Source organism: Anser cygnoides, chromosome 4 (genome assembly GCF_040182565.1).
Source record: "Anser cygnoides isolate HZ-2024a breed goose chromosome 4, Taihu_goose_T2T_genome, whole genome shotgun sequence".
Classification (NCBI taxonomy): domain Eukaryota; kingdom Metazoa; phylum Chordata; class Aves; order Anseriformes; family Anatidae; genus Anser; species Anser cygnoides.
This window is the reverse complement of record NC_089876.1, coordinates 14,160,011-14,185,787: the sequence shown is the minus strand read 5'-3', so window position 1 is coordinate 14,185,787 and position 25,777 is coordinate 14,160,011. Positions and strand designations below refer to the sequence as shown.

General features: G+C 43.3%; 3 protein-coding genes across 4 annotated transcripts in view; all 3 read left to right on the top strand.

Moving 5' to 3' along the window:
• The first annotated feature begins 416 nt into the window (after positions 1–416).
• LOC136790667 (inositol 1,4,5-trisphosphate receptor-interacting protein-like 1) lies at positions 417–1,991 on the top strand. Its single transcript, XM_066995827.1, has 2 exons — positions 417–670; positions 1,008–1,991. Exons 1-2 carry the CDS (start codon positions 578–580, stop codon positions 1,989–1,991), a joined length of 1,077 nt encoding a protein of 358 aa, XP_066851928.1. The 5' UTR covers positions 417–577.
• Positions 1,992–4,035: 2,044 nt separating this feature from the next.
• Positions 4,036–5,867, top strand: LOC125179707 (inositol 1,4,5-trisphosphate receptor-interacting protein-like 1). 2 transcript variants are annotated; one of them, XM_066995652.1, is made up of 2 exons: positions 4,036–4,270; positions 4,869–5,867. In XM_066995652.1, exon 2 carries the CDS (start codon positions 4,947–4,949, stop codon positions 5,850–5,852), a length of 906 nt encoding a protein of 301 aa, XP_066851753.1. In that variant the 5' UTR covers positions 4,036–4,270; positions 4,869–4,946; the 3' UTR covers positions 5,853–5,867. The 2 variants fall into 2 exon arrangements, with proteins under 2 accessions (XP_066851753.1, XP_066851752.1); XM_066995651.1 differs by lacking the exon at positions 4,036–4,270 and adding an exon at positions 4,278–4,531.
• Positions 5,868–25,176: 19,309 nt separating this feature from the next.
• Positions 25,177–25,777, top strand: part of CLNK (cytokine dependent hematopoietic cell linker) — a 50,380-nt gene continuing 49,779 nt past the window's right edge. The window contains exon 1 of the mRNA XM_048047111.2: positions 25,177–25,240. Coding sequence (XP_047903068.2) covers positions 25,230–25,240 — 11 coding nt within the window. The 5' untranslated portion in view covers positions 25,177–25,229. The remainder of the gene's footprint in view (positions 25,241–25,777) is intronic.

The window sequence follows — 25,777 nt, the reverse complement described above, 5'->3', positions numbered from 1 at the left end:
CCTTTTCCCTCTTTGGGACACGTGGGACCCACCGGCAGCCATCAGGCCAGGTGCCCATGCCTGTCAGTGTTCAAGAAGCCTTTGGAGACTGCCCTCATTCATATGCCTTCTCTCTTCATTAGCCCTGAAGTGGTCGGGCAGTTGGACTGGGTGATCGTTGTGGGTCCGTTCCAACGGAACTATTCTGTCACGCTCAAACGAGTGCCCACCATCCTGTCTAGGCAACTGGCATGGGAGCTTCAAGGGCCCTAACACTGCTGGTCGCTAACAGTCTTTACGGCTTGCCTTTTGTACGACTAGGGGTGGACGCACAGCCAAAAGGTGCATTTTCTTGGTTAGCAGGCCATGTAGGACTCAGCCCTGCCTCGGCAGAAGTCACCCAAGAGGAGAAGAGGGAAGGAGCAGGCTTGTGAGTCTCCGTTTTTATTTTTCAGAGCAGTTTGGAGGGGGTTCGGAGCCCCTGGGAGCTCACTGCTCTTGGGTTAGTAGGTTTGGTGTGCCGGGGCCTTGGTGCCCAAGGCAGCCGTGCGTCAGCTGGGCGGTGGGGCGTCTGTGACACGGCTCTGACGCCTGTCACATGTCAGAGGACATGTCACAATGGAGAGCTGTCCTCAAGGGAGTGAGCGCCAGGCAGCGCGCTTCATTTGGACTTGGGCGGTCGGTGAATATGGTGTGTGGGGGAAGGCTGGGCTGGGCAAGGGCCGCGGCTCGCGTCGGGGGTGGGGGGGTGGTTCTGAGCCTGCACCTGGGGCCCAGACACTCAGGGCCACACCGCGGGCAGGGCACGGTGCTGCCACAGGGGCTGGGAGCAAGGCTAAAGGGACTCCCAGAGAGTCTCTGCCCGGGGCCTGTGTCCCCTTCCAGCCTGCCAACACCCAGACACGCAGTGCTCACAAGCCCTGCTTTTGCCCCCTCCAAGCCCACCCCTCTTACCAGCCCCGCTCCCCCAGCCACCAGACCCCTCCCAGACAGACCCACTAACCCCCTTTCTCTCCCCACTCCTCCAGGCCGTGGCCGAGTGGATTGTCTTTGCCCTGTCTGTGCTGGGAAGCCAGTATGTGGGGCATGTCAACGAACAGGCTGACATGTCCACGCTTGAGCAGATGTGGCAGCGTGAGGAGCAGCTGAGACGGGAGATGGCTCAGCTGCTAGACGAGATGGAGCGCAAGGTGGTTGTCGAGGAAGCCACGCTCTCCACTGTGTTCCAGCAGTGGCATATGTGGGCCATTGTTGGAGCCTTTCTCGTGCTCTGCGGGCTCTGCTGGCTGGCCAGGCGAAGGAAGACCAAGTCTGCCAGAAGCAGAAAGGAGCTCAGCTCCAGCAGTGATGAGGAGGGGGAAGAGGACAACAAAGAAAAAGCCCGCAGTGGTGCACGGCGTGCTTTCAGGTCTTCAGCAAAGCGCACCTTTGGGCCCATGCAAGAATTGGCCAACTTGTGCAAGGAGCTAGTAGGAGACCTCCTCTGCGTCAGCCAAGCACTTTGCAGGAATATTGTCATGCCACAGCTGCAGCTAGCCACGGGGACGCGCAGCACCTACAACGGCTGGAGTCTCCAGCAGGATGGCTTATTCTACCGCGTGCATGTGTTCCTGGATCCACCTCCCGGGTTCTCCTTCCTCCTCGACTTGGACCCCACAGGGCAGCGGCCAGCAAGGCAGTCTGACGTCCGTCTGGAACTGAATTGTGTGTGCTCCAGGGAGAGGCTGCTGGGGGACGTGAAGTGCATCCTCCACCATCTCAATGACAACGTGGGGAAGCATCAGGCCTTGCGTCTCCTACGCACCCTCTGCACCGAAGTCTACCTAGACACGGACAAAGTCGCCTCCTGGGTCCAAGTGCTGGTGAAAAAGGCCTGGGTGCTTTTGCCTATGTCGCACCACTGCCAGCTAACAGTGCTGCCCTCCTCCCACTCCTGCAAGTTAGAGCTGATAAGCGCCTCCCAGAGGTCCATCTTCATCGAGATGATTATTGCCATGCAGCAAGCTGAATAGGACTCCTTCTGCTGCAGCACCAACTAGGCAGGGGCTGGCTTCACCATCAGCACGCCGTGAGAGACAACATCACATCATGACCATCAGCTGCGCTTCTTCAGGCTCACGGCGAGACACGCCTGCCAGAACAGCTTCTACCTCCTATGTCGCAGCTCTGCACCATATCCTGGAAGGCGCAGACTGTTCCACCTCTTCCTCAAAGGCAGCTGTGATGCACCTCCTGATGACGACACCCTTGCCAAGATGGCACAGGAGGTTTCCTGCTGCAGCTGGATGACATCCTCTGGTACCCATGCTGCTGCCTAGAGGAGAAATACCGTTGACCCTTCCTCCTAGGAAATAAAAGGGTGACCGAGGACGTTGTCTTACCCTCGGTCTTCTGAGCAACCATCCTGCTCAACCTCTCGCAGTGCCTGGTGCTGGAACCAGCTGCCCAAGCCCAGGTGCTGCACAAGTTCCAGGAGCTACAAGACCGGCTCAAAGTGTTGTCAACCTACGGACATCAACAGAGGTCTCCACACAAAGCACTGTGTTTGTGGGGTTCACAGACGGCAGTGGACATTGACCTCATCCCTCGGGGAAGAAAAGGAGAGAACGTGACAAATGAAACCCCCCAGCAGTAGCAATGTCTTCTTCTGGACGATCCTTCTTGTTCAGCAGGAAATGAAGACAACAGCAGCTACAAAAAAAACGACTTTCCCACTCCGTTCCCCTTGCACTGGTTTGGCCTGGGTGACAATTTCAGGCACTGGGGCAGAGCATCTGCTCAGCCCAGAGACTCTCTGGGGAGAACTAAGTACTCTGCACATGAAGAAGACAGTGGGAATGGATCCTCACGCCTGGGAACAGTTGTGGAGGAATCGTGCATGTGTTCTGGACTGTGGGCAAGCTGGATTAGAGGAATTCAGCAAAAGCGGAGTCTGGGGAATCTCACCCAACCCACACCAAGAAGCCATTGCAAGCGGGCTTACCACAGAGCACCCTGTCACCTCCTGGACAGTGACTGCCCAGCCTGTGTGAGAGAGTCAGTTCCCTGGGGGACCTTCAGCTTTGCAAAGACGACAATAAATTAGCTCTCTTCCTGAATGTCTATGCAATACACTTTATTGGGGAAAGTAGGCATAGGTTGCTACCTGCTCAGCTGCGGCAGAATCAGGGCACCATTTGGAGGTGATATGTACCAAAACAGAATGCTTCCCCTCTCCCCCTCTTCTCTTTCTTTTCCGGTTTTCTAGACTGCTTCCCTTTTCAACAAAGATGTCTTTGTGTATAAATACCTGATGGGAGGGAACAGAGAGACAAGGCAGAAAAACTTTTCTCTGTAGTGCACACTGACAGCAATAGGACCAAATAAAAACCTTGAAATTCCACCTGAACACAAGAAAGCATTTTTTTTTACTCCACGGGTGCATATTCTCTGGCACATGTGGTCCAGAGAGGTTGTAGAGTCTCCATCTCTCACGATATTCAAAAGCCATCTGGACACGATCCAGGGCAACCTTCAGGCGGTGGCCCGGCTTGAGCAGATGGGTTGGACTTCACGACCTCCAGAGGTCCCTGCCGACCTCAGCCATTCTGTGATTCTGATGCCTCGGATTAGTAAGAATCAGGATGGAAAGGAAGGAGAACCTTTGCTGCCCATCCAATACCTCATTGTTTGCCTGCCGCACAATGGCTTCCAGCTCCTCCTGTTTGTTGCGCATGCTGCGTGCATTGGTGTAGATGCACTTGAGTCACATCATTGCCCTCACCCTCAACCCTGGGACTGCTCCCCCAGGCTCATCTCCATTGAGCCTCATTTCCCCCTCATCCCCCTTCATACCTAGTTTAAAGCCCTCCCAAGGACCCTTGCCAGCTCCTGGACTAGAGCCCTTTTCCCTCTTTGGGACACGTGGGACCCACCGGCAGCCATCAGGCCAGGTGCCCATGCCTGTCAGTGTTCAAGAAGCCTTTGGAGACTGCCCTCATTCATATGCCTTCTCTCTTCATTAGCCCTGAAGTGGTCGGGCAGTTGGACTGGGTGATCGTTGTGGGTCCGTTCCAACGGAACTATTCTGTCACGCTCAAACGAGTGCCCACCATCCTGTCTAGGCAACTGGCATGGGAGCTTCAAGGGCCCTAACACTGCTGGTCGCTAACAGTCTTTACGGCTTGCCTTTTGTACGACTAGGGGTGGACGCACAGCCAAAAGGTGCATTTTCTTGGTTAGCAGGCCATGTAGGACTCAGCCCTGCCTCGGCAGAAGTCACCCAAGAGGAGAAGAGGGAAGGAGCAGGCTTGTGAGTCTCCGTTTTTATTTTTCAGAGCAGTTTGGAGGGGGTTCGGAGCCCCTGGGAGCTCACTGCTCTTGGGTTAGTAGGTTTGGTGTGCCGGGGCCTTGGTGCCCAAGGCAGCCGTGCGTCAGCTGGGCGGTGGGGCGTCTGTGACACGGCTCTGACGCCTGTCACATGTCAGAGGACATGTCACAATGGAGAGCTGTCCTCAAGGGAGTGAGCGCCAGGCAGCGCGCTTCATTTGGACTTGGGCGGTCGGTGAATATGGTGTGTGGGGGAAGGCTGGGCTGGGCAAGGGCCGCGGCTCGCGTCGGGGGTGGGGGGGTGGTTCTGAGCCTGCACCTGGGGCCCAGACACTCAGGGCCACACCGCGGGCAGGGCACGGTGCTGCCACAGGGGCTGGGAGCAAGGCTAAAGGGACTCCCAGAGAGTCTCTGCCCGGGGCCTGTGTCCCCTTCCAGCCTGCCAACACCCAGACACGCAGTGCTCACAAGCCCTGCTTTTGCCCCCTCCAAGCCCACCCCTCTTACCAGCCCCGCTCCCCCAGCCACCAGACCCCTCCCAGACAGACCCACTAACCCCCTTTCTCTCCCCACTCCTCCAGGCCGTGGCCGAGTGGATTGTCTTTGCCCTGTCTGTGCTGGGAAGCCAGTATGTGGGGCATGTCAACGAACAGGCTGACATGTCCACGCTTGAGCAGATGTGGCAGCGTGAGGAGCAGCTGAGACGGGAGATGGCTCAGCTGCTAGACGAGATGGAGCGCAAGGTGGTTGTCGAGGAAGCCACGCTCTCCACTGTGTTCCAGCAGTGGCATATGTGGGCCATTGTTGGAGCCTTTCTCGTGCTCTGCGGGCTCTGCTGGCTGGCCAGGCGAAGGAAGACCAAGTCTGCCAGAAGCAGAAAGGAGCTCAGCTCCAGCAGTGATGAGGAGGGGGAAGAGGACAACAAGGAAAAAGCCCGCAGTGGTGCACGGCGTGCTTTCAGGTCTTCAGCAAAGCGCACCTTTGGGCCCATGCAAGAATTGGCCAACTTGTGCAAGGAGCTAGTAGGAGACCTCCTCTGCGTCAGCCAAGCACTTTGCAGGAATATTGTCATGCCACAGCTGCAGCTAGCCACGGGGACGCGCAGCACCTACAACGGCTGGAGTCTCCAGCAGGATGGCTTATTCTACCGCGTGCATGTGTTCCTGGATCCACCTCCCGGGTTCTCCTTCCTCCTCGACTTGGACCCCACAGGGCAGCGGCCAGCAAGGCAGTCTGACGTCCGTCTGGAACTGAATTGTGTGTGCTCCAGGGAGAGGCTGCTGGGGGACGTGAAGTGCATCCTCCACCATCTCAATGACAACGTGGGGAAGCATCAGGCCTTGCGTCTCCTACGCACCCTCTGCACCGAAGTCTACCTAGACACGGACAAAGTCGCCTCCTGGGTCCAAGTGCTGGTGAAAAAGGCCTGGGTGCTTTTGCCTATGTCGCACCACTGCCAGCTAACAGTGCTGCCCTCCTCCCACTCCTGCAAGTTAGAGCTGATAAGCGCCTCCCAGAGGTCCATCTTCATCGAGATGATTATTGCCATGCAGCAAGCTGAATAGGACTCCTTCTGCTGCAGCATCAACTAGGCAGGGGCTGGCTTCACCATCAGCACGCCGTGAGAGACAACATCACATCATGACCATCAGCTGCGCTTCTTCAGGCTCACGGCGAGACACGCCTGCCAGAACAGCTTCTACCTCCTATGTCGCAGCTCCGCACCATATCCTGGAAGGCGCAGACTGTTCCACCTCTTCCTCAAAGGCAGCTGTGATGCACCTCCTGATGACGACACCCTTGCCAAGATGGCACAGGAGGTTTCCTGCTGCAGCTGGATGACATCCTCTGGTACCCATGCTGCTGCCTAGAGGAGAAATACCGTTGACCCTTCCTCCTAGGAAATAAAAGGGTGACCGAGGACGTTGTCTTACCCTCGGTCTTCTGAGCAACCATCCTGCTCAACCTCTCGCAGTGCCTGGTGCTGGAACCAGCTGCCCAAGCCCAGGTGCTGCACAAGTTCCAGGAGCTACAAGACCGGCTCAAAGTGTTGTCAACCTACGGACATCAACAGAGGTCTCCACACAAAGCGCTGTGTTTGTGGGGTTCACAGACGGCAGTGGACATTGACCTCATCCCTCGGGGAAGAAAAGGAGAGAACGTGACAAATGAAACCCCCCAGCAGTAGCAATGTCTTCTTCTGGACGATCCTTCTTGTTCAGCAGGAAATGAAGACAACAGCAGCTACAAAAAAAACGACTTTCCCACTCCGTTCCCCTTGCACTGGTTTGGCCTGGGTGACAATTTCAGGCACTGGGGCAGAGCATCTGCTCAGCCCAGAGACTCTCTGGGGAGAACTAAGTACTCTGCACATGAAGAAGACAGTGGGAATGGATCCTCACGCCTGGGAACAGTTGTGGAGGAATCGTGCATGTGTTCTGGACTGTGGGCAAGCTGGATTAGAGGAATTCAGCAAAAGCGGAGTCTGGGGAATCTCACCCAACCCACACCAAGAAGCCATTGCAAGCGGGCTTACCACAGAGCACCCTGTCACCTCCTGGACAGTGACTGCCCAGCCTGTGTGAGAGAGTCAGTTCCCTGGGGGACCTTCAGCTTTGCAAAGACGACAATAAATTAGCTCTCTTCCTGAATGTCTATGCAATACACTTTATTGGGGAAAGTAGGCATAGGTTGCTACCTGCTCAGCTGCGGCAGAATCAGGGCACCATTTGGAGGTGATATGTACCAAAACAGAATGCTTCCCCTCTCCCCCTCTTCTCTTTCTTTTCCGGTTTTCTAGACTGCTTCCCTTTTCAACAAAGATGTCTTTGTGTATAAATACCTGATGGGAGGGAACAGAGAGACAAGGCAGAAAAACTTTTCTCTGTAGTGCACACTGACAGCAATAGGACCAAATAAAAACCTTGAAATTCCACCTGAACACAAGAAAGCATTTTTTTTTACTCCACGGGTGCATATTCTCTGGCACATGTGGTCCAGAGAGGTTGTAGAGTCTCCATCTCTCACGATATTCAAAAGCCATCTGGACACGATCCAGGGCAACCTTCAGGCGGTGGCCCGGCTTGAGCAGATGGGTTGGACTTCACGACCTCCAGAGGTCCCTGCCGACCTCAGCCATTCTGTGATTCTGATGCCTCGGATTAGTAAGAATCAGGATGGAAAGAAAGGAGAACCTTTGCTGTCCATCCGATACCTCAGACCAGACCCAAAGCCCCTGCTACTCAATGATGTGGTGGTTTCATTTTGACGGGCAGCTCAACTCCACCCCCACCTCTCTCTCATTTCCCCTCCTCAAAGGAAGAGGGTGATAAAATATGATGGAAAAGCGCTCAAAGGTTGAGGTAAGGACAGGGAGATCAGCCACCTGTTACAGTCACAGGGAAAACAGACTCAATGCAGGGAGATAATAATGTAAGTTTTTACCTATTACTAACACACTAGAGCACTGAGAAACCAAAAGCAAACTAAAGATACGTTTCCCAACCCCCATCCACCTTCTTCTACCTCCTCCTCTTGTTTTGGCACAGGGAAATGGGGAAAAAATATTTTTCTTTTTATAATAGCAACAATAAAATTAAAAAATAAAAATAAAAAAAATTGCAAGAGTCACTTATGAGAGTTGGCAGCATTGAATACAATGGTGGTTTTCTAATCATCACAACTAAATTTGGAATTATATGCATAAAATCAGAACAAAATCTGGCAGAAATATTTCTATCAGCCTTAATTCATAATCGTCTGTTTAAATGCAATTTACAAGCCAAAACTAACATGGCATAGACTCTATAAACCAGAACAAGGAAGAAACTTGTAGTCTACTATGAATATTATTTAGGAGTGAAAGCTGCCCTGAATCTCTGTGAGAATAATTCTGTTGGAGAAAATAAAACATTTATTATTTTATTTTCCTTGTGTCTTGTCTCTGTAGTGATTATTTAGTAATCTATAGAAATGGAGTTTTAAAGACAGCATCATTTACACGTAAAAAATGAATAAGAAATGGGGCCTAATTATGCTTCTTTTCCTCATATAAATATAATCACAGTATAAAATAATTATCATAAGCCATAACTTCTGAGAAAGTGGAAGAGAGACACACTCTGATTATTTGTCAGTAAGATTATGATTTTTCTCTTACAGTACTTAACACTGATGCTTTATTATAGCACACCGCTAAGAAGCTTCCTTTTCAGAGCTTTCAGTTTGTTTTGAGCTGGGGTCTACTTGAGACCCCCCCCAAAAAAAAACATATTACAGTATCTGAAACATGTATCTATTTGCTTAGGAAAGTAGTTATGTTACTACTAAGAAGTAGTAATAATTGTCTGGGGAAAAAAAAATGCTAAAGAATTTGGTATTATCCACATCTGTCTCTTGCATATACACAGCAGCAGTGGAATGAAGTACTTAATGGAAGTTAGCTTGTGAGCAGCCTTCTCAAGTCACATTTTTTTTTACTTTAAGTCAGAAGGTCTCACTCTGCAGAAGAATACTTCAAAGAATTTTGCAGAGTCATCTCTCTTAAAACAGCTCTTCTTTTTAATCACTGTTTCATTCCATGCAACTGAGGAATCATTCTGCAGGCTCTTTGAAAGAGCCATCTGCATTTCCCATATTTATGCAATAGTAAAGTACACTACCGTTCATAGGTATACACTACTTGCACACATATACAGACACTCACTGCCCAGTTTGGTGACACAAGCATTCAATATAAAGTACCAGACATCGAAGTCCTTGAAAACATTTTCTATAAACTTGTCTCCTCAGGAATCTTATGTGGTTCAGGAATTGCTTATTTGTGAAGGGTCGGCACTGAGGTTTTGGTGTGGGACACTGCTGAATTACACCCAGTCACTTATCACTGTGATATCACTGTGATAAGTGGTTCTTCAGTATCTCTAAGGAACTTATTAAAAAAAAAAAAAAGCAATAAATGTGACATTTGCATAAGACGATACTGACACTCATTCTAGCTTATTCTGAAAAACTGGTTCTTCTTCCATTTGCTAAATGTTTTTGATCTCATTTAGTATGAGAATAGGCATTTTTAGGTTTTGTACTAGAAAAAACGACCTTTTCTCTAGTATGCAGGAGGGAATTATATATTGGAGATTAAAATATTTTAAAGATTCATTTCAACTTAGTAAATATATAAAGCAAATATATATATATATATGTAAATGCAAAACAATTACAAACGTATAAAGCAAACTAGGTGGTTTTCTTGTAAAATAGTGAATACATTGTATACTACCAGACTCCTAGAGTGATATTTCCTCTGTGTTTTAACAGAGTGACTGAGAAAAATATAGAAACATTAACCTGAAAATTATTATTTAGAACTATACTGTCAGTACATGAGACTCTTCCAACAGTGACAGACTAGTTAGAGACTGTCAACAAACAATTATGAACCAACAGCCACCATTAGTGGGACCACTGCTAGCAGTGCTGTGCCGTCTCTGTTGCCTGCAGATGAAGGATGTGAAGGCAGTTCAAAGGAAGGCCAAAATAATGAACTAGGGGATAGGAAAAATAAGCTGCATGACAGGAGACCTAAAGAGGTCAACTTATTTTGTAAGTGCTTGATCATGAATACATGAAATAGCTACTTGATAGTGGGCCTTTGAACCTTACTGACAATGACATAACGAGATCCATAACTAGAAATGTAAATTAAAGAACTCAACTTCAAAGTGGGTAAACTTCACAAAAGATGGAATTTCAGAGAAATGACAGTGATTAAATACTCCAACAATTTAGCTTTACTAACACCTTGAGCCTGTAAAGTGAGATTAGATATATTTCTCCAAAACAAAATTAATTTCTCTTTTGGAATAAATTCCTTGGCTTGTGATCATGCCATGAAGGGGAGGTTAAGGCTGGAGAATTTTTCTGGGTTCAAACTTCTTGAGCTGAATTAATATCACTCATGTCTTTTATTTCTTAGCCCCAGGGTGACCAAGACTATATGCACAGTCCCCATGTGCTCTGTACTTCTATATTAAGGTAAGGATTACAGCATGAAGTTGTGTACCCAGGGAGGTTCAGAGTGGATATTAGAAAATAAGTTCTTCACTGAAAAGGTGGTCAGGCACTGAAACAGGCTCCCCAGGGAAGTGGTCACGGCACCAAGTCTCTGGAGTTCAAGAACTGTTTGAACAACACTATCTGATTTTGGGGTGGCCCTGTGTGGAGCCAGGAATTAGACTCAATGATTCTTGTGGGTCCCTTCCAACTCAGAAGATTCTATGATTACAAATTTCATGTTTTGGGATTTGTCAAAATGCCTGTAAAGAACTGAAAATAACAGTTTTTCCTCAACATGAAATTTGGTGCCAGTGGGACAAGGGTTCAACCTTCTTCAGAAGCAACAGAGTTCAGCTATGGGGAAGGGTAAGACATTGACAAGGATAAGCCTCCAAGCCTCCCAAATAGTATACCTTATTCCAATTCTAATGAACATAAATATATAAATAATCATTGGATTTGGAGTATGAAATTTCCTCTCAAGTGAAAATGGCAGAACCCGTCAGTTTTCAACATTTCTGACTTTCTAAAATGAGTGATTCTTCTCTATCCATGTCTCTCCATTCTACCAGTCACAGTAGAAAACTCAGACTTCGATTGCACTTAACAGTGTATTGGCTTTACATGGCAAGGGTTTGGTAGCTGGGGGGCTGCAGGGGTGGCCTCTGTGAAAAGACTCCAGGAGCTGCCCCATGTTACATAAACACCAGTTTCAGCCGGCTCCAAAGGGACCTGCCGCGGCCCAAAGCCAAGCCAGTGAGTGACGCTAGTTGGGCCTCTGGGAGAGCAGATTGAAGAAAGGGGAAAAACTGCTGCGGCACAACAGCTGGGAGAGAGGAGGGAGAAAATGTGAGAAAACCAGCCCTGTAGTCCCCAAGGTCAGTGCAGCAGGAGGGCAGGAGGTGCTCCAGGCAGGCAGCAGCAGTTCCCCTGCAGCCTGTGGAGAGGCCCCTGGTGGAGCAGGCTGTCCCCCTGCAGCCCATGGGTCCCACACGGAGCAGATCTCCACGCTGCAGCCCGTGGAGGAGCCCCCGGTGGAGCAGGTGGATGTGGCCTGGAGGGGGCTGCGGCCCATGGAGAGCCCCCGCAGGAGCAGGCCCTGGGCCGCGGGAGAAGGGGGTGAATGTGGGTATGGTGAAAGTGTCTCTAGTTTGCTTTTAGTTTCTCACTGTTCTAGTCTGCTAGTGATAGGCAAAAATTTATATTAATCTCCCTGTGCTGAGTCTGTTTTGTCTATGACAATAATTGGTGAGTGGTTTCCCTGTCTTTATCTCAGCCCATGAGGCTTCTTTTTTCAATCACATTTTCTCCCCCTTCTTTGAGGAGGGGGTGGGGTGAGAGAGCAGTTTTGGTGGAATTCAGCTGCTGAGTTTGGTAAAACCACCACAACTGTTACTTCTGGTAAACTTTTGTTCTCTGAATTCTGAAGTATTTCAGTAGTCTTTGCCTGATGATCTCTAAAATAAACAAAATAAAACAAGATATTCATATATACTACTGATCTTTGACCTTGTTAATTAATTTGAATTAATTTAAAATTTAAAAAATAATAAAATTAATTAAATATTCACTTGTGTTCAAGTGTTCACTTGGCAAGTGTTCGTGTAAACAAGAGGTGGTATTTGTATATGTACATGTATATACATGCTTTTATATCTATACATACATATGTGACTAAAGTGCCTAAGTAGAGTAATTTCATGAACATAACCTTTTTTCCTACTAACATTTGATCAGGTTTCTGTATGTACTATTACTAACTCAACTCTTATTGATTTTATGTTCATATTACATTAGCACTTAGAAACTCAGAATTCAAACCAAGAAAAAAAACATTTCTCATTTTATGTTTCAGCCCAAATGACTTTATTATTTCAAAGATGAATACTGAGTGATTTTAATATTTTGTCCATGTTAAAATATATATATATACTATTTTAACCATGTGTGAATACTTTTATGTATACCATTTTATGTACTACTTTTATGTACACTATTAGTATACTATACTATTATGTATACTATTTTATGTACAAATCTATCATTCCAGCACCCAGACTTTAAAGAAAGGACTTAAGATGGGACACAGAAAGGACATTTATTCTAGAGATATTTTTTTCTGTGAAAAAGGACCATATTTCAAAATTTAACGCAAACAAAATGCTTCCACAAATATGCAGTTGATTAGATAAACTGAGATGCAAGTTTCCTGAGAAACTCAGGGAAGTGCCCTCCTTGCAGAGTCCTCTCATGTTCTAAGTCCCAATTCCAGAGCAAAGAGTCTAGAAACCAAGAGGAATAAGGTATGCTGAGTAGTTACTTGATGGTCCCAGAGTCCTTTTTGTGAAGGTGAGGGCTGTGTGGCTAGAGCCAGGGTTGCTCAGTCAGAGAGGCTCTGTTCAAATGGTGTTGCCTAAGGTGGTCTCTGAAGTCATGTGTGACAGGTTGTCCAAGCACTGGGTCACCAGAGCTCCCATACCACCTACCTCTGGGAAGATCTCAGGCAGAAAGGACTCAGTGTCTCCAGAATGCAGTGTTTCCCTTGGGAAATGAGGCACCCAAGGATTTCAGAGCATCCAATATGGGCCTCTCCCAGAGCTGTAGAACTACCATGCAGCCCATCATAATCACAGGAGAGATTTTGTCAGCCTTCCCCTAGCTTCAGTGATATTTCCTTAAAGATAGAAGGCTACAAATAAAACATTTAGGGTTACAGTTGTTTATTATATATATATTTTTAAAGTGACTACTTTTATTAACAAATCAGAGAGCTGTACTGTGGATAAAAGGAGTGCTATAGAAGGATAAGCACTCTGAAAAATTAGATTTTTTGTCAAGTTAGAGTCAACTTTCAAAATTAATGGAAGCCTTTGAATCTCTCAGTTCCTCATCAATCAAATTTGAATAATATCATGCCAGCACCTCCCAAGGGTGCTGTGAAGATTTATTAGTTAATGTTTATGAAGCACTTAGAAACCATAGTGATGATTCCTTGACAGACATAGGGAAGTCTGTCAAGACTGTCAAGAATGCAATCACTGTTTTCAAAGCAGGTTTCCAACAACATACAGTAAAAAGACAAGGCACAAACTGAACAGTGAAGAATGAATCATAGAATGGTTTGGGTTGGAAGGGACCTCAAAGACCACCTAGTTCCAACCTCCCTGCCATGGGCATGGACACCTTCCACCAGACCAGGTTGCTCACAGCCCCATCCAACCTGGCCTTGAGCACTTCCAGGGCTGGGTCAGCCACAGCTTCTTTGGGCAAACTGTTCCTCTGCCTCACCACCCTCATAGTGAAGAATTTCTTCCTAATATCTAATCTAAAGCTACTCTCTTTTAGCTTAACACCATTTCCTCTTGCACTATCACTATATTCCCTGAAAAGAGTCAGCATCTTTCCTGTAGCACCATCTAAACACTAGAAGGCCACTATACAGTCTCCCCAGAGCCTTATCTTTTCTAGGCTAACTAACCCGAACTTTCTCAGCCTTTCTTCACACGAGAGGTGCTCCAGCCCTGTGATAATCTTTCTGGCCCTCCATTCTAACAGGTCCACATCATTCTTAGGCTGCAGAGCTGAATACAGTACTCCAAGTTGGGTCTCACAAGTGGAGAGTAGAAGGGGAGAATCACCTCCTTCAAGGAAATTGTTTTTGATCAAATCCCACTCATGAATGTACTTAACATGACATGCTAATGCCTTTTTTTTTGTTTTAATAAATTGAAATTAAACTGGGAAAAAGGAAACTGAAATAAGTTCACCCACACAGAAATTCTGGTATTTTTTAAATTCCATGTGCTGAGTGTGCAACCTTCCCAAAGCTCTTCTAATGCTGAATCTTTGTACAGTGTCTCAGAATCTCTCTCACATACTTGGAGGTGTTTTTGCAATTTTTCATGTATTTAATCTGCATGTACATCAAAACACATGCAGTGGGATGTTTTAATCTTTATATTTACCTGAATGAGGATCTAGCTGCAGTAAATGTTCATTCATCAGGTAGTTTTGCTAGCAAAAACCGTAGTTCTGGCAACCTGTTCCAGGAAATATGACCAACCACAAAAAGCTAAAATTGAAAGAAAAGCACCTACAGAAAATGTGAGTATATGTATAGGTCTTCAGGTTGTGGGTTTTTGCTTGGGTTCAATTGTTTTGTTTTATTTTCTAAACTGCAGTGTGAGGTTTTACTGACTTCTCTGTCTAAAATCGGTCATCTCAATTTGAACTGGTTAAGCGTGTCATCAGTAAAATTTTGAACTAATCAGTCTCAAGTCAAACTCAGTCATGGGATACATTAATTTTGTTAACAAAAAATAAAATTAAGGTGTGATCATAAATTGCAAATGCAGTGCTCACAATTCACTGTTTCAGCCATTGACTTGCTCTTTCTTAACAGGACATCAACTAAGTGCTTCTTTTGGTGAAAACAGCTGAATTTGATATGTGTGCAGAAACCCAGTGAGAGGCATTGTATTCTTACACTCACAGACAAGCCAGCTCAGCTCGTCTGACTCTTTTCACAAAGGAAAAGATGAGTAATCATCTGGTCAACAGCATCTTGTCTTGTGAACAAGAGAGGCTCCTGGTTTGTGCTTCCTGCTGAGCTTTGAACTTAGCAGTAAGTCCTACCTAACTTCTTTCCTTCAGCTGCACGCCAGGCCAGAAGCCCATGCTTCTCAGGGAGGCAAAAAGTCATTAACCAGCTACTGTCACTGTGATACTCCAAACTGCAGGTATATAATGCCTAATAAGAGCAGTGTAGGTATGCCAGCCAACATTAAATCAGTGCGATACTGAGATGACATTACGTTTGTTTCTTCACTACTTGATACTGAGGTACACAAGGTACTGGTGAGCTAATACACAGAAGGCTATGATTTTTTTTGTTATTGTTATTTTTTATCTGATTGAAAACTCTTCATAGGAAACTGTTTCAGAGCCAGCATAAGAAGTTAAATAAAAAATGCTTTTCATCTTTGGGGTAACACTCAGATTGACTTTATTTATCATTTAAAAAAAAAAAAAAGAGGCAGAATATGACTTTTTATTTTAATATCTGAATAATGTAGTAATGACATTGAAACACAGACGAATAGGAAGATACAGAAAAGCAACTGCCCCAATTGCTCAATTGCTCCTTCATGCCCTAATTAGACATGAGACACTGAATAAGTTATCTTGTCATATCAGTCGAATTAGAAAAGACACAAATAAAGCAGGTTTTCTCAGTGTTTTAAAGGCACAGCAATCAGCAATGCTTCGCTGATTTGCAATCCCATATTAGCACCAGGCAGCTGTGTGACAGAATATATCTTGCAGGTTCCTGCCTGCTCCCAAAGGCATGCTCAGGTTGACACTTTCAAAATATTTTGCTTAGATATCCCTAGGTTTACTTCAAACTTACTATTAAACACCTTTTCCCCAAACTTAAGCTTGAGCAGAGAGATATTCATTACAATTTACATGGACTAATCCAAACACCTTTTTTCAGAATTGGTTTCAGCACCTTTTACCCAAGACCATATTTGACAGCCATGCAGTTTAAAACCACAAGTTGAGTACAACATAAGTTTAAAGGAGCTAAGATACTAATGATTTGTGCCAAGTTCCTAAATTAGTATATTGTATTATTCTTGATTCACGAATATAAAAATCATTGTTATTTTAATAGCATGCTTTCTAGAGGTAGGTGACAAAGATATCTATGGACACTATTTTCATTGTTCAGTAGGCCTGAGAGGTTTTTATTTCTTAACCAGTATTAAAACATTCACCTGATTAAAATCAAGCTCCCTAGGAGGAGAGGAGAGGAGAGGGGAGGGGAGGGGAGGGGAGGGGAGGGGAGGGGAGGGGAGGGGAGGGGAAGAGGAAAAAAAGAGTTAATTAGCTTAATATCAGCGAAGTTTTCATTTGTACAAGTCAAAATCTGTATGTTTTGTTTCAGCAAAATTTTATACCTCACAGACAGGCTTTTAAGCTGTATACAAATACCACATTTCTAGTCAACTTGGAGCAAAATGGATAACTGTAATGAAAAGAAGATGACCTAAAAGTCAGAAAGTGACCAGTGATAGGACCCGCAGGCATGGTGTCAAACTGTGGCAGGAGAGGTTCAGGCTAGACATCAGGAAGAGGTTCTTCACTGAGAGGGTTGTCATGCACCGGAACAGTCTCCCCAGGGAAGTAGTCACTGCACCAAGCCTGTCAGAGTTGAAGAAGCATTTGGACTATACACTTAGTCACATGGTCTGAATTTTCGGGTTGACATGTGTGGTGCCGGGAGTTGGACTCGATGATCCTTGTGGGTCCCTTCCAACTCAGGATATTCTATGATTCTATGATAAAATATTCATAAATTTGATCCCAGTGTGATGTCCTTGTACCTAAATGGCAAAACTTACTTTGTCAAGAATATTTTTGTCATACACTTCAAAACAAAGTGAAACTTTTCAACATCTAGTTGGATGAGTAGAAAAGAGATTGATACCAACCCACACAAGACATTCACATCCTATTGAAGACCCCTGTGCAGTGAATAGAAAGAGTCAGAGTGCTTCGAAGAGGACATGAAAAGATGCTGCTTGAAATCATTAAGAATAACTCAGTCTCTCTCCATTGACCACAGAGCTAGTAGCCTCCTGCTTCAGCTGTGGAACGTGTCCAGAGAAGGGCTACAAAGCTGGTGAAGGGTCTGGAGCACAAGTCCTATGAGAAGCAGCTGAGGGAACTGGGGTTGTTTAGTCTGGAGAAGAGAAGGCTCAGGGGAGACCTTATTGCTCTCTACAGCTGCCTGAAAGGAAGGTGTGGGGAGCTGGGGATCAGCCTCTTCTCGCAGAAAACTTGTGATAGGACTAGAGGGAATGGCCTCAAGTTGCGCCAGGGGATGTTTAGGTTGGAAATTAGGAGGCATTTCCTCTCAGAAAGAGCAGTCAGGCACTGGGACGGGTTGCCTGGGGAGGTGGTGGAGTCACTGTCCCTGGGGGTGTTCAAGGAAGGGTTGGACCTGGTGCTTAGGGACATGGTTTAGTGGGTGATACTGGTGGTAGGGGAACAGTTGGACCAGATGATCTTGGAGGTCTTTTCCAACCCTAATGATTCTATGATTCTATTCTATATCTAAAACTTAACACTGTGCCAATGAAAAAGGTTAAACAGTTATCAGCTGAAACAAAGCTAAACACGTCATCGTGCACCAAAATTTCATTTTTTTCACTTCTGAAAGTTATTTTTCTTTCTTTTTTGACCTGTTTTGATACAAGTTTTTTTTTTTCCTGTTTATTTCAATTTATTGGTCAGTCCATCAAAGCAAACCCAATTGTTTTCACAGCTCTATCAACATAATTTCCCTAACAACTCTAAGAAAATACAGTAGCAGTTGTGTATTGCAGAGTAATTAAACAAAGGCTCCCATAAGACTTCCCTGGCATTACATTCTTTAATTTACCTTGGAAGAATACATTTAGGTTAAAAGAAAGATATATCGTGACCTTATTTATATTGACAGAGTTGCTATATTACTGTAAACTGTGTGTGCTTGATTGAATGTAGACATTTTAATACAGAGGCAGTCTCCAGCCAAAAAATATCAGAGGTATACTGTACACAAACCTTCCCAACGGAATATGCCAGCCTTTTGCCTCAGCATAACATTTGCTGGGATTTACTGATCTGTAGTTTGGCTTTGTAAATGACACCAAGGAATCTATAGGAAATTAAACCAAGAGTCAGCAAAACCCACTGTAGATAGATGGAAATACTCTGCTTTTCCAAGCAATAGAATGGGGGGGGGGGGGGGGGGGGGGGGGGGGGGGAGGTTTCTGTAAGGGATTGAATATCCACCTTCTTAGAAAGGTTTAAATATAATTCTGTAATGCTCCATCCAGCTCATTGTTGCTTCAGGGCAGCAATCCACAATATACATGTTACCTGTATATTAGAATTTCCATTATTGTTACAGAATTATTATTATTAATCGGATTTATGTGTAAAATTATCTATCACCAAAACATGATCATAAACAAAAAGAATGGAAGAATTGAATGACTTGTGTTTCTTTGGTTTTATGCTGTTTTTGCTTTTTCCCATTGACTAAAACATGAAGGGAAAGCCTGTCCTACAGGATGTCAGCTGTAGGACACATATTAACAGTGTTTAAATAATGAGTCTTCCTTCTATAGGTTCCTCATTCCAGCTTTCCTCTGTACAGAGTTTCGATGTATCCCAGTTAAGACAGAAGATTCCTCTTAAGCATCCATTCATTTAACTCCCTTATTTATTTATTTATTTTTAACTCCTTCACTGACATAGGAAAACCAGCAAGCTTTTATTCCATATATCTCAAAGGTGAGTTTATTTTTCATTCCATTTTCTCTAGATACTACTAAATTGTGTTGTAAAAACTGTCTCTGTGTTTACTTTCCCATCATAATTCATCAGCACTTACACAAAAATAATTATGTCGTTAGAAGCTGAGTTTGGCAATTCTGGCATTTTATTCTGTGTTGATGACTGACGTATTTTAAAGTGTGAGTGATGTTAACGTGTGGTCATTAACAAAATAGTTGACTCAAAAGAAAAATAAGAGGTGCAGGTATGAACATCAAGTAAAATGGACATCTAAACATGGGTGTTCTAGTTCTTCATCCAAGAACTGAAGGGAATAAATAGAACATTCAATGTCTCCCCAAAACAGAAAAGGCAACGTACAACCCATTCTTCCCTCTGCTTTGCAAAAACAAATATTCCTTGTCTGTACTGTTCATTAAAGGGCATCTCCACTGATCCTTTTAAGCCTCAACTCTCCAATAGAGTAAGCCTGCAAGAGCAGCTTTATATAGGTTGGGAGAGCATCCTCCACAGAACAGAAGAGCTTGTAGGTCCAAGGATGCCCAGGGTGTTTGTGCACATTAAGCTTGTCCCACAGGCAGTCTGCAGGCTGTGTACCAAAGCAGCCATGCAGACAGAAAGATTGCAGGAGGCAAATCATGCTGTGTTTACATCTGCCCTGGGATGTTGCTCTTTCAGAGGCATAAAGACACAGCCATTGAGTCCTTTCCCCGTAAATGAAACATTTTCTTACAATGAACAGATTGGATGTTAAAGTACCATTTACTAAAGGCAAAGTCATACTGATATCAATTATAACATTAAAGGAACTTTTTCTGAGAAAAAGCATACTTAGAGGATATTTATCATCTAACTACTTCAAGATGCTGTGAAATTTTCTGAGAAATTTTCTGAAATTTTTTCAACTTCCCTGATTGAAACTTCCCTTAGTATTTACATATTTAAGCCCTAGTCACCATACATTCATCTGGGATGACTGTTACACAAAAAAATGTTGAGACTGCTCAATCCACAGCAGTGGAGTATACCAATCTTCAATAGATATACATTTGTCACATATACTTCTGTATCATCCAGAGTCAGTAAGGGAGGCTTGTTCCTTTGAATCTGAATAGTGCTTTTATAAATAGTTCCTCCGTGAACTTGCTGGACATAGTTTAAAAAAAAAATAGTTAATTTCAGAAATTTCAAAATAATAAACTGTTTCAAATTTTTTCTTCAGCTGAACTACCAGTGGAACCCAGTTTGCAAGTAGACATGGGTACATGGGTATTAAAATTATTAAAATAATTTTTAACTAGCAAATAAAGCAAGCCTAGGTAATAAAAAACTAATTATACAGTAACAAGCACAGCATGAAAAATGCAATCCCACCAGAAACTATCTCACAGCTCCAGAACCTTCTATTCTGTGAAACACAAGCAAGCACAGACAACTTGGGGGGGGAGGGGAGGAGGAAGGGGTGTCAAGTTAGCATTTACTTAGTCAGATGAAACACAGATATGAACAGAAAACAAAAGAAGAGAGGAAAAAGAGCTGCAGAGTCACTCAGAGTCACTTCTGCAATATGCAACAAGAAGGGTCCATCCTGCAATGGACAGTAGTAAATGGGACAGAGATTGTAGTGTCACTGTTGTCCTAACTCTTCCTAGGAATTTTTGCAGTCATTCTTTCTACTCTTTATAGCAGAATAAGGAAAGGAAAAAAAAAAAAAGAATTTTCAGGTTGCTTTACAAGGAAATTAATAGGGTTTATTTTTATTCTCTAAAAGAACAATTAAGGACAATAGGAAGACTTCTCCTGACTCCATGTCCTGGTTTCAGGCTGGAATAGATTTAATTTTCTTCCTAGTAGCTGATATGGTGCTGTATTTTGGTTTTAGGGTGAGAATAATTCTGATAATACACATATTTTCATTGTTGCTGGGCGGTGCTTACACAGAGCCTAGGACTTTCAGCTACTCGTGCAGCCTGGCTAGCAGGGAGGCTGGGGATGCACCAGGAGCTGGGAGAGGACAGAACGAGGACAGCTGGCCCAGACTGACCAAAGGGATGCCCCATAGCATATGGCATCGTGCTGAACCATAAGGGCTGGGGAGGTTGGCTGGGGAAGGCAACAGCCACTGCTTGGAGTCTGACTGGATGTCAGTCAGCAGGTGGAGAACAATTGCATTGTTCATCACTTCCTTTGTATATTTCTTTATCATAATTATTATTTCCCTTCCTTTTCTCTCCTATTAAACTATCTTTATATCATCCCCTTAATTCCGCCCCTCCCCCCCCCCAATGTGTTTTTTTTTTTCCTGATTCTCTCCCCCGTTCCACTATGAGGGGAAGTAAGCAAACGACTGTGTGGTGTTCAGCTGCTGGACAGGTTAAACCACAACACTGCAGTTTATGCTAAATCAGGACTCTAGTTTTGGAGCATATAAATGGGGAAAAAAAATGAAACTATAGTGTAACTATATGAAACTATACTGTAAGAATAAGCATATTGTTCCCAAAGTATTTGTTTTGCTTGTGTTGTCTTTTTTTTTTTTTTTGAGGAAATAGATTTAAAAAGTAGTTACACATATCTCAAAATAATTTATAAGCTCTTTAAACAGCTTGAGAAATAAGAAGATAGAAGATCAGGAGCAATAATCATTTTTCCCAGTTAAATAAAACAGCTGCATATCAGAAGAAATTTCTTTTCTTCATGCTAAGGTTTGGAACAGCTATTGTGACACTGAGACAGAATTGTTGAATGTAGGTTAAGGTAGAGAATACATTCATCCTATCTCACTTGAGGCAGATGCACAGATAAGAAATGATGGGTATTCACTGGTCAGCTCACATAGTGCTGATTGGTGCCTCTATGTGCGCTAGCCATCCACAGGAAACTCACCAAAAAGCAGCAGAATACTCATCCACTTGCGCTGAGCATCACTGACCTCCAGGTAGCTTGGTGAGGCATTTAGCAACAGCGTACAATTTTTTGTACAGCTTTACAGGGGAAAACATCTCGGCGTTGTTCTAGCTCAGAGCCCACGCGCCTTAAAGGAAAGCAACTGTGAGTTGCCCTTGTTTCTTCCTATGCTCTTCTGCTTTGAAAATGTTTTTTGTCTTTTAACCAAGAGATTAACTTGTGTATCAGTGTGGTTTTGTTCTTACAGTGTAGCTTTCTGCTATGGTTCAAAACATTTGGATTGCATTAGCAGTCGGTCCATAAAACTGCCATACCCCATTGGGCAGCCTCTCAGCCTACAGCAAATGCTCATGCCTGCCTTCTTAAACCATTTTCTTCCCCTTCTCACTCTAAGTAAATCAATAGAGCCTTCACTTTTTTTTTGTGTGTGTGTGTGGCTAATTCATCTGTATGTGTCTTTTGCTCTGCTGATTTGTATTTCTGGGTAGAAGTCATGTATTAAAACAGAAGTGCAGTATATTTTTACACTTAATAAACCAATGCAAATAGCTTCCTAAATAACTATCTTTACAGAGAAGTTTCATGGTTCCTATTAGAGATATATTTTGTTTCTATGAAACTTCTGGTTGCATTTCTGGCAAGAGAAAGAATCACATTAATGTACTATTAAAACAAATTGAGCAACATGCTAATTATTGCCAGAAAAAGATTAGCAAAACCAGATTGTATTCATTTAAATCAGATAAGTACTTCCTGCTACATGTAACTGTTTTCTGTTGTTGTGAAGACAGACTCTGAAAATAATCTTGACAATGCCATTCGACAACTGCTTCACACTTGCTCGTAAAACGACTGTTTCAGGTCCTACCACTGTGCCCCATTGTACTCACTACGATTGGCCTTGTACTCCAAAGCACTTCAAAAGAAGGTAGAGTGGGACACTGGCAGCATGAAAATTGAGCTATCCAACATTCCTGCACCTTAACTGTAGTCTTGTAAGTGATTTTCTGAATCATGCACACCGCAACTGTCATACATTTCCATTAAAATGTGTTGTAAGAAAACAGACAGTCAAATGAGAAAGGATAACCAGTATAAGGTTTATGTGCAGTCTCTACAGTGTCACAGTCACTGAATGGCTCCTGGTAGATATTTTTAGCTAATTATAGGAATTGATAATTATTTGAGTTTGATTATTTACAGAACTGAAAACCAAATTCTCCCATGTTGTCTGACCAAGAATCTGGCTGTGCTGTGAGCTGGATTTTCAAACCTGTTTTTCGAAGGTGTCTTAATGATTTAGAAGCTTATGTCCCGATTTCAGAAGCAAAGTATTCACTTGCTAACTCATGTCTGATTGGAGAAAATATAAAAATAAAAACATCTTTCTGCACCATAACCATGCATGCTTCATTTGCTTGTTTTTGTTTAACCTGTAGATTTTCTTCTTATTCAAATAAAAAAGGCAAAAAAGCTTGAAGTGCTAACTAGCACATACTGTCTAGCAAGTTTTTTATAGGACTAATTAGCATTAAGTGTTCATGTGAACAGAGTACTCCATTCTCAAACAGAACATCTCTGTTCAACATTTTAAGATATTGGGCATTCACAATGACCCATTGGGAATTGGGTCTTTCCCAATACTATAAATACTGTAAGTTCATGTGGCTTGCTCCATTCTGTTCTGTTTAGACAGACAACCCATGAAATTTTCTAGAGATGCCTGAAATCTGCTGGAACTGTGCATCCTTTCTCTCAAAGTAAAAGCCCTAGGAAATCCCTCAATACTCTCCAAGCGAGCCTTCAAAAAAATGTAAGATTTGTTTGGCTTTTTTTTTTTAATGCAAGTTTTCTCACTTTGTCCTGCCTCTAATTTAGACATCGTGCTTTTAAGCTCCATTCCACACCAAAATGCCTACAGAGGAAAAAAAAAAAAAAGTTTTATAACGAGAGAATTATGAATAATTCTCTCATTTGCAATACTATGAGTTACTAGTAATTGTTGGAATTATTATACAGTTACAGTTTGGCTCATGCTATCTTATAGCTCTAGATATCTGAAAAGAGCTAAATATTCAGAGGAAAGCTATCTGAAGCAAAATACCCAATATTTAAGTTAGGAAAAGTAGCATTTCTACTCTGGTTACTCCATGACAGAAATCAGCATTCTGGTGAGCTTTTACAAGAGTAGACATTTAGGCAAAAGCACTCTTTTTTTTTTTTTTTTTTCTTTTTTTTTTTCTTTTATTATAACATCTTCCAGAATTTTTATTCCATCTTAACTTTCAAAAGTAATCAAGGAGTCATTTTTCTCAGTCAGATGTACATCTGCTTCTACTATTGCTGCTTACCGTAAATCACAAGCCACCGTTGGCTATTTTGGCTATCACAAATACATTTTTGTGGATTTCAAATTGAAAGCAACCTATCTTTTTTATTCAAAAATGTTTTGCAGAATTCTTGTTAATTAGCACAGTAAAACATCAGGATAAAATTAACGTTAGAAAATAAAACAGTTTGGCTCACTACAGATATATAGCAATAACTAAAATTAGGTTAAGGCATTTTAAACTGGACTGAATGTGCACACTCCCTTGTAAAGAGAAAGCTTTAAAATTTCTGTGAATGAATTTAAGGCTAGTCTAAAATGAAAACACAAAATAGAGTGAAGATGATAGAAAGCTCAGAAGCAATTGGTATACATAAGGTTGCAAGGCCCTGCCATTTGACAAGTGGCTGCACATTAGGAGAGAAAAAAAGACCATTTTTTACTCTCATTACAGTTATTTTAACTGATAAAAAGTAATGGCAGTGGACAAAGATAGAATAAATGGAAAAGTTATAAACTCTATTTGTACTTCCAAATTATGGAACTACTAAGGCTCCGATTAGGAAATATTGGGCATAGACAAGCAGACAATTGGAAAACTGATTGTGTCATCAACATAAAAGACATGGCAATACAATAGCTGACGACTCTGAAACAGTCTTTAGAGTTTTAGATTTCTCCAACAAAATTGCAAAACCAAACTTTAAAAGTGTGTTTTCACATGTATTTATTTTCATATCACCATTTGTGACCAAGAGTTTCACAAGACCTATAATGTCTAGATATGGTTTTGACGAATTATCTTCAAACTTTATGTTTGGTTTTTAGAACTTAAACTTCACTTCAAATTCTCACAGAAATACAGATCTGTACATACAAATTCTATTACTGAGTACACAGATGGCAGTGGTAGAACAATGTACACAAAAAACATAGAATCATAGAATCACCAAGGTTGGAAAAGACCTTGAAAACTTGTTCAAGTACACCTGGAGATTTCATTAACACCACCTTTAAAAACATGACCACGCTATACACTTTCTGATGCTGGTCACAGTCATCATCACATCTTTGAATACAGTACTCCTGCCAAAAGTGAAGCATTTTCTCTTTGAGTAGATGACATCACAATTTATTTTCTAGCTTCGCAAAAAGTTATTCTATTTTTTTGTTGTTGTTGTTTGGTTGTTTTTTTTTAGGAGGGTGGCAAGAAATATATACATCTAGATTTTTAAGACTCTATATGCCTTGTATCCTCACAGGCTCATTTGAAGATTTGCATTTCCATGAGTCAGGAATCATGAGCATGGAGTAAGTATTGTACCTGAACATTTGCCAACCTCTTTGGCACTCTGTACTTAACAGCTACTGCATTTTGTTATTGATGTTAATTTTATGCTTCACTTATGCTAAAAGTTACATGGCAGTCTCACAGTCATCCCAAATCTTCTGTAGTCTGTTACTGCCTTCTACCTTAGTTCTTTCTGAAACTGTAGTCTCCTGCCTCACCTAGTTCTCAAATCATTGCTCCAGGAAGATTTCTGAAGGGTATCCTTAACTCTACTACACTTACCTCTGTGTTTACGCACATTGAGTGTATAAACCTCATTCCTCTCTGTCAGAGCATTTCATGGAGTTTAAAGAAGGCTGGTCACAAAACACTAGTGACAGTGCTGATGGGATGCCATTAGGCAGTGAAGCCAGGCACAAATTGCATGCAAAAAATCTCTGCAGACCTCAAGAAAAAGGTAAGCCCAAGGATCTTCCCATACCTGGGAAAAGCACGTGCAACACCCTGAAGTTAGCTTGTAGGAAGCTCTGGTATTAAGGGCGCAGATGGGCGCAAAG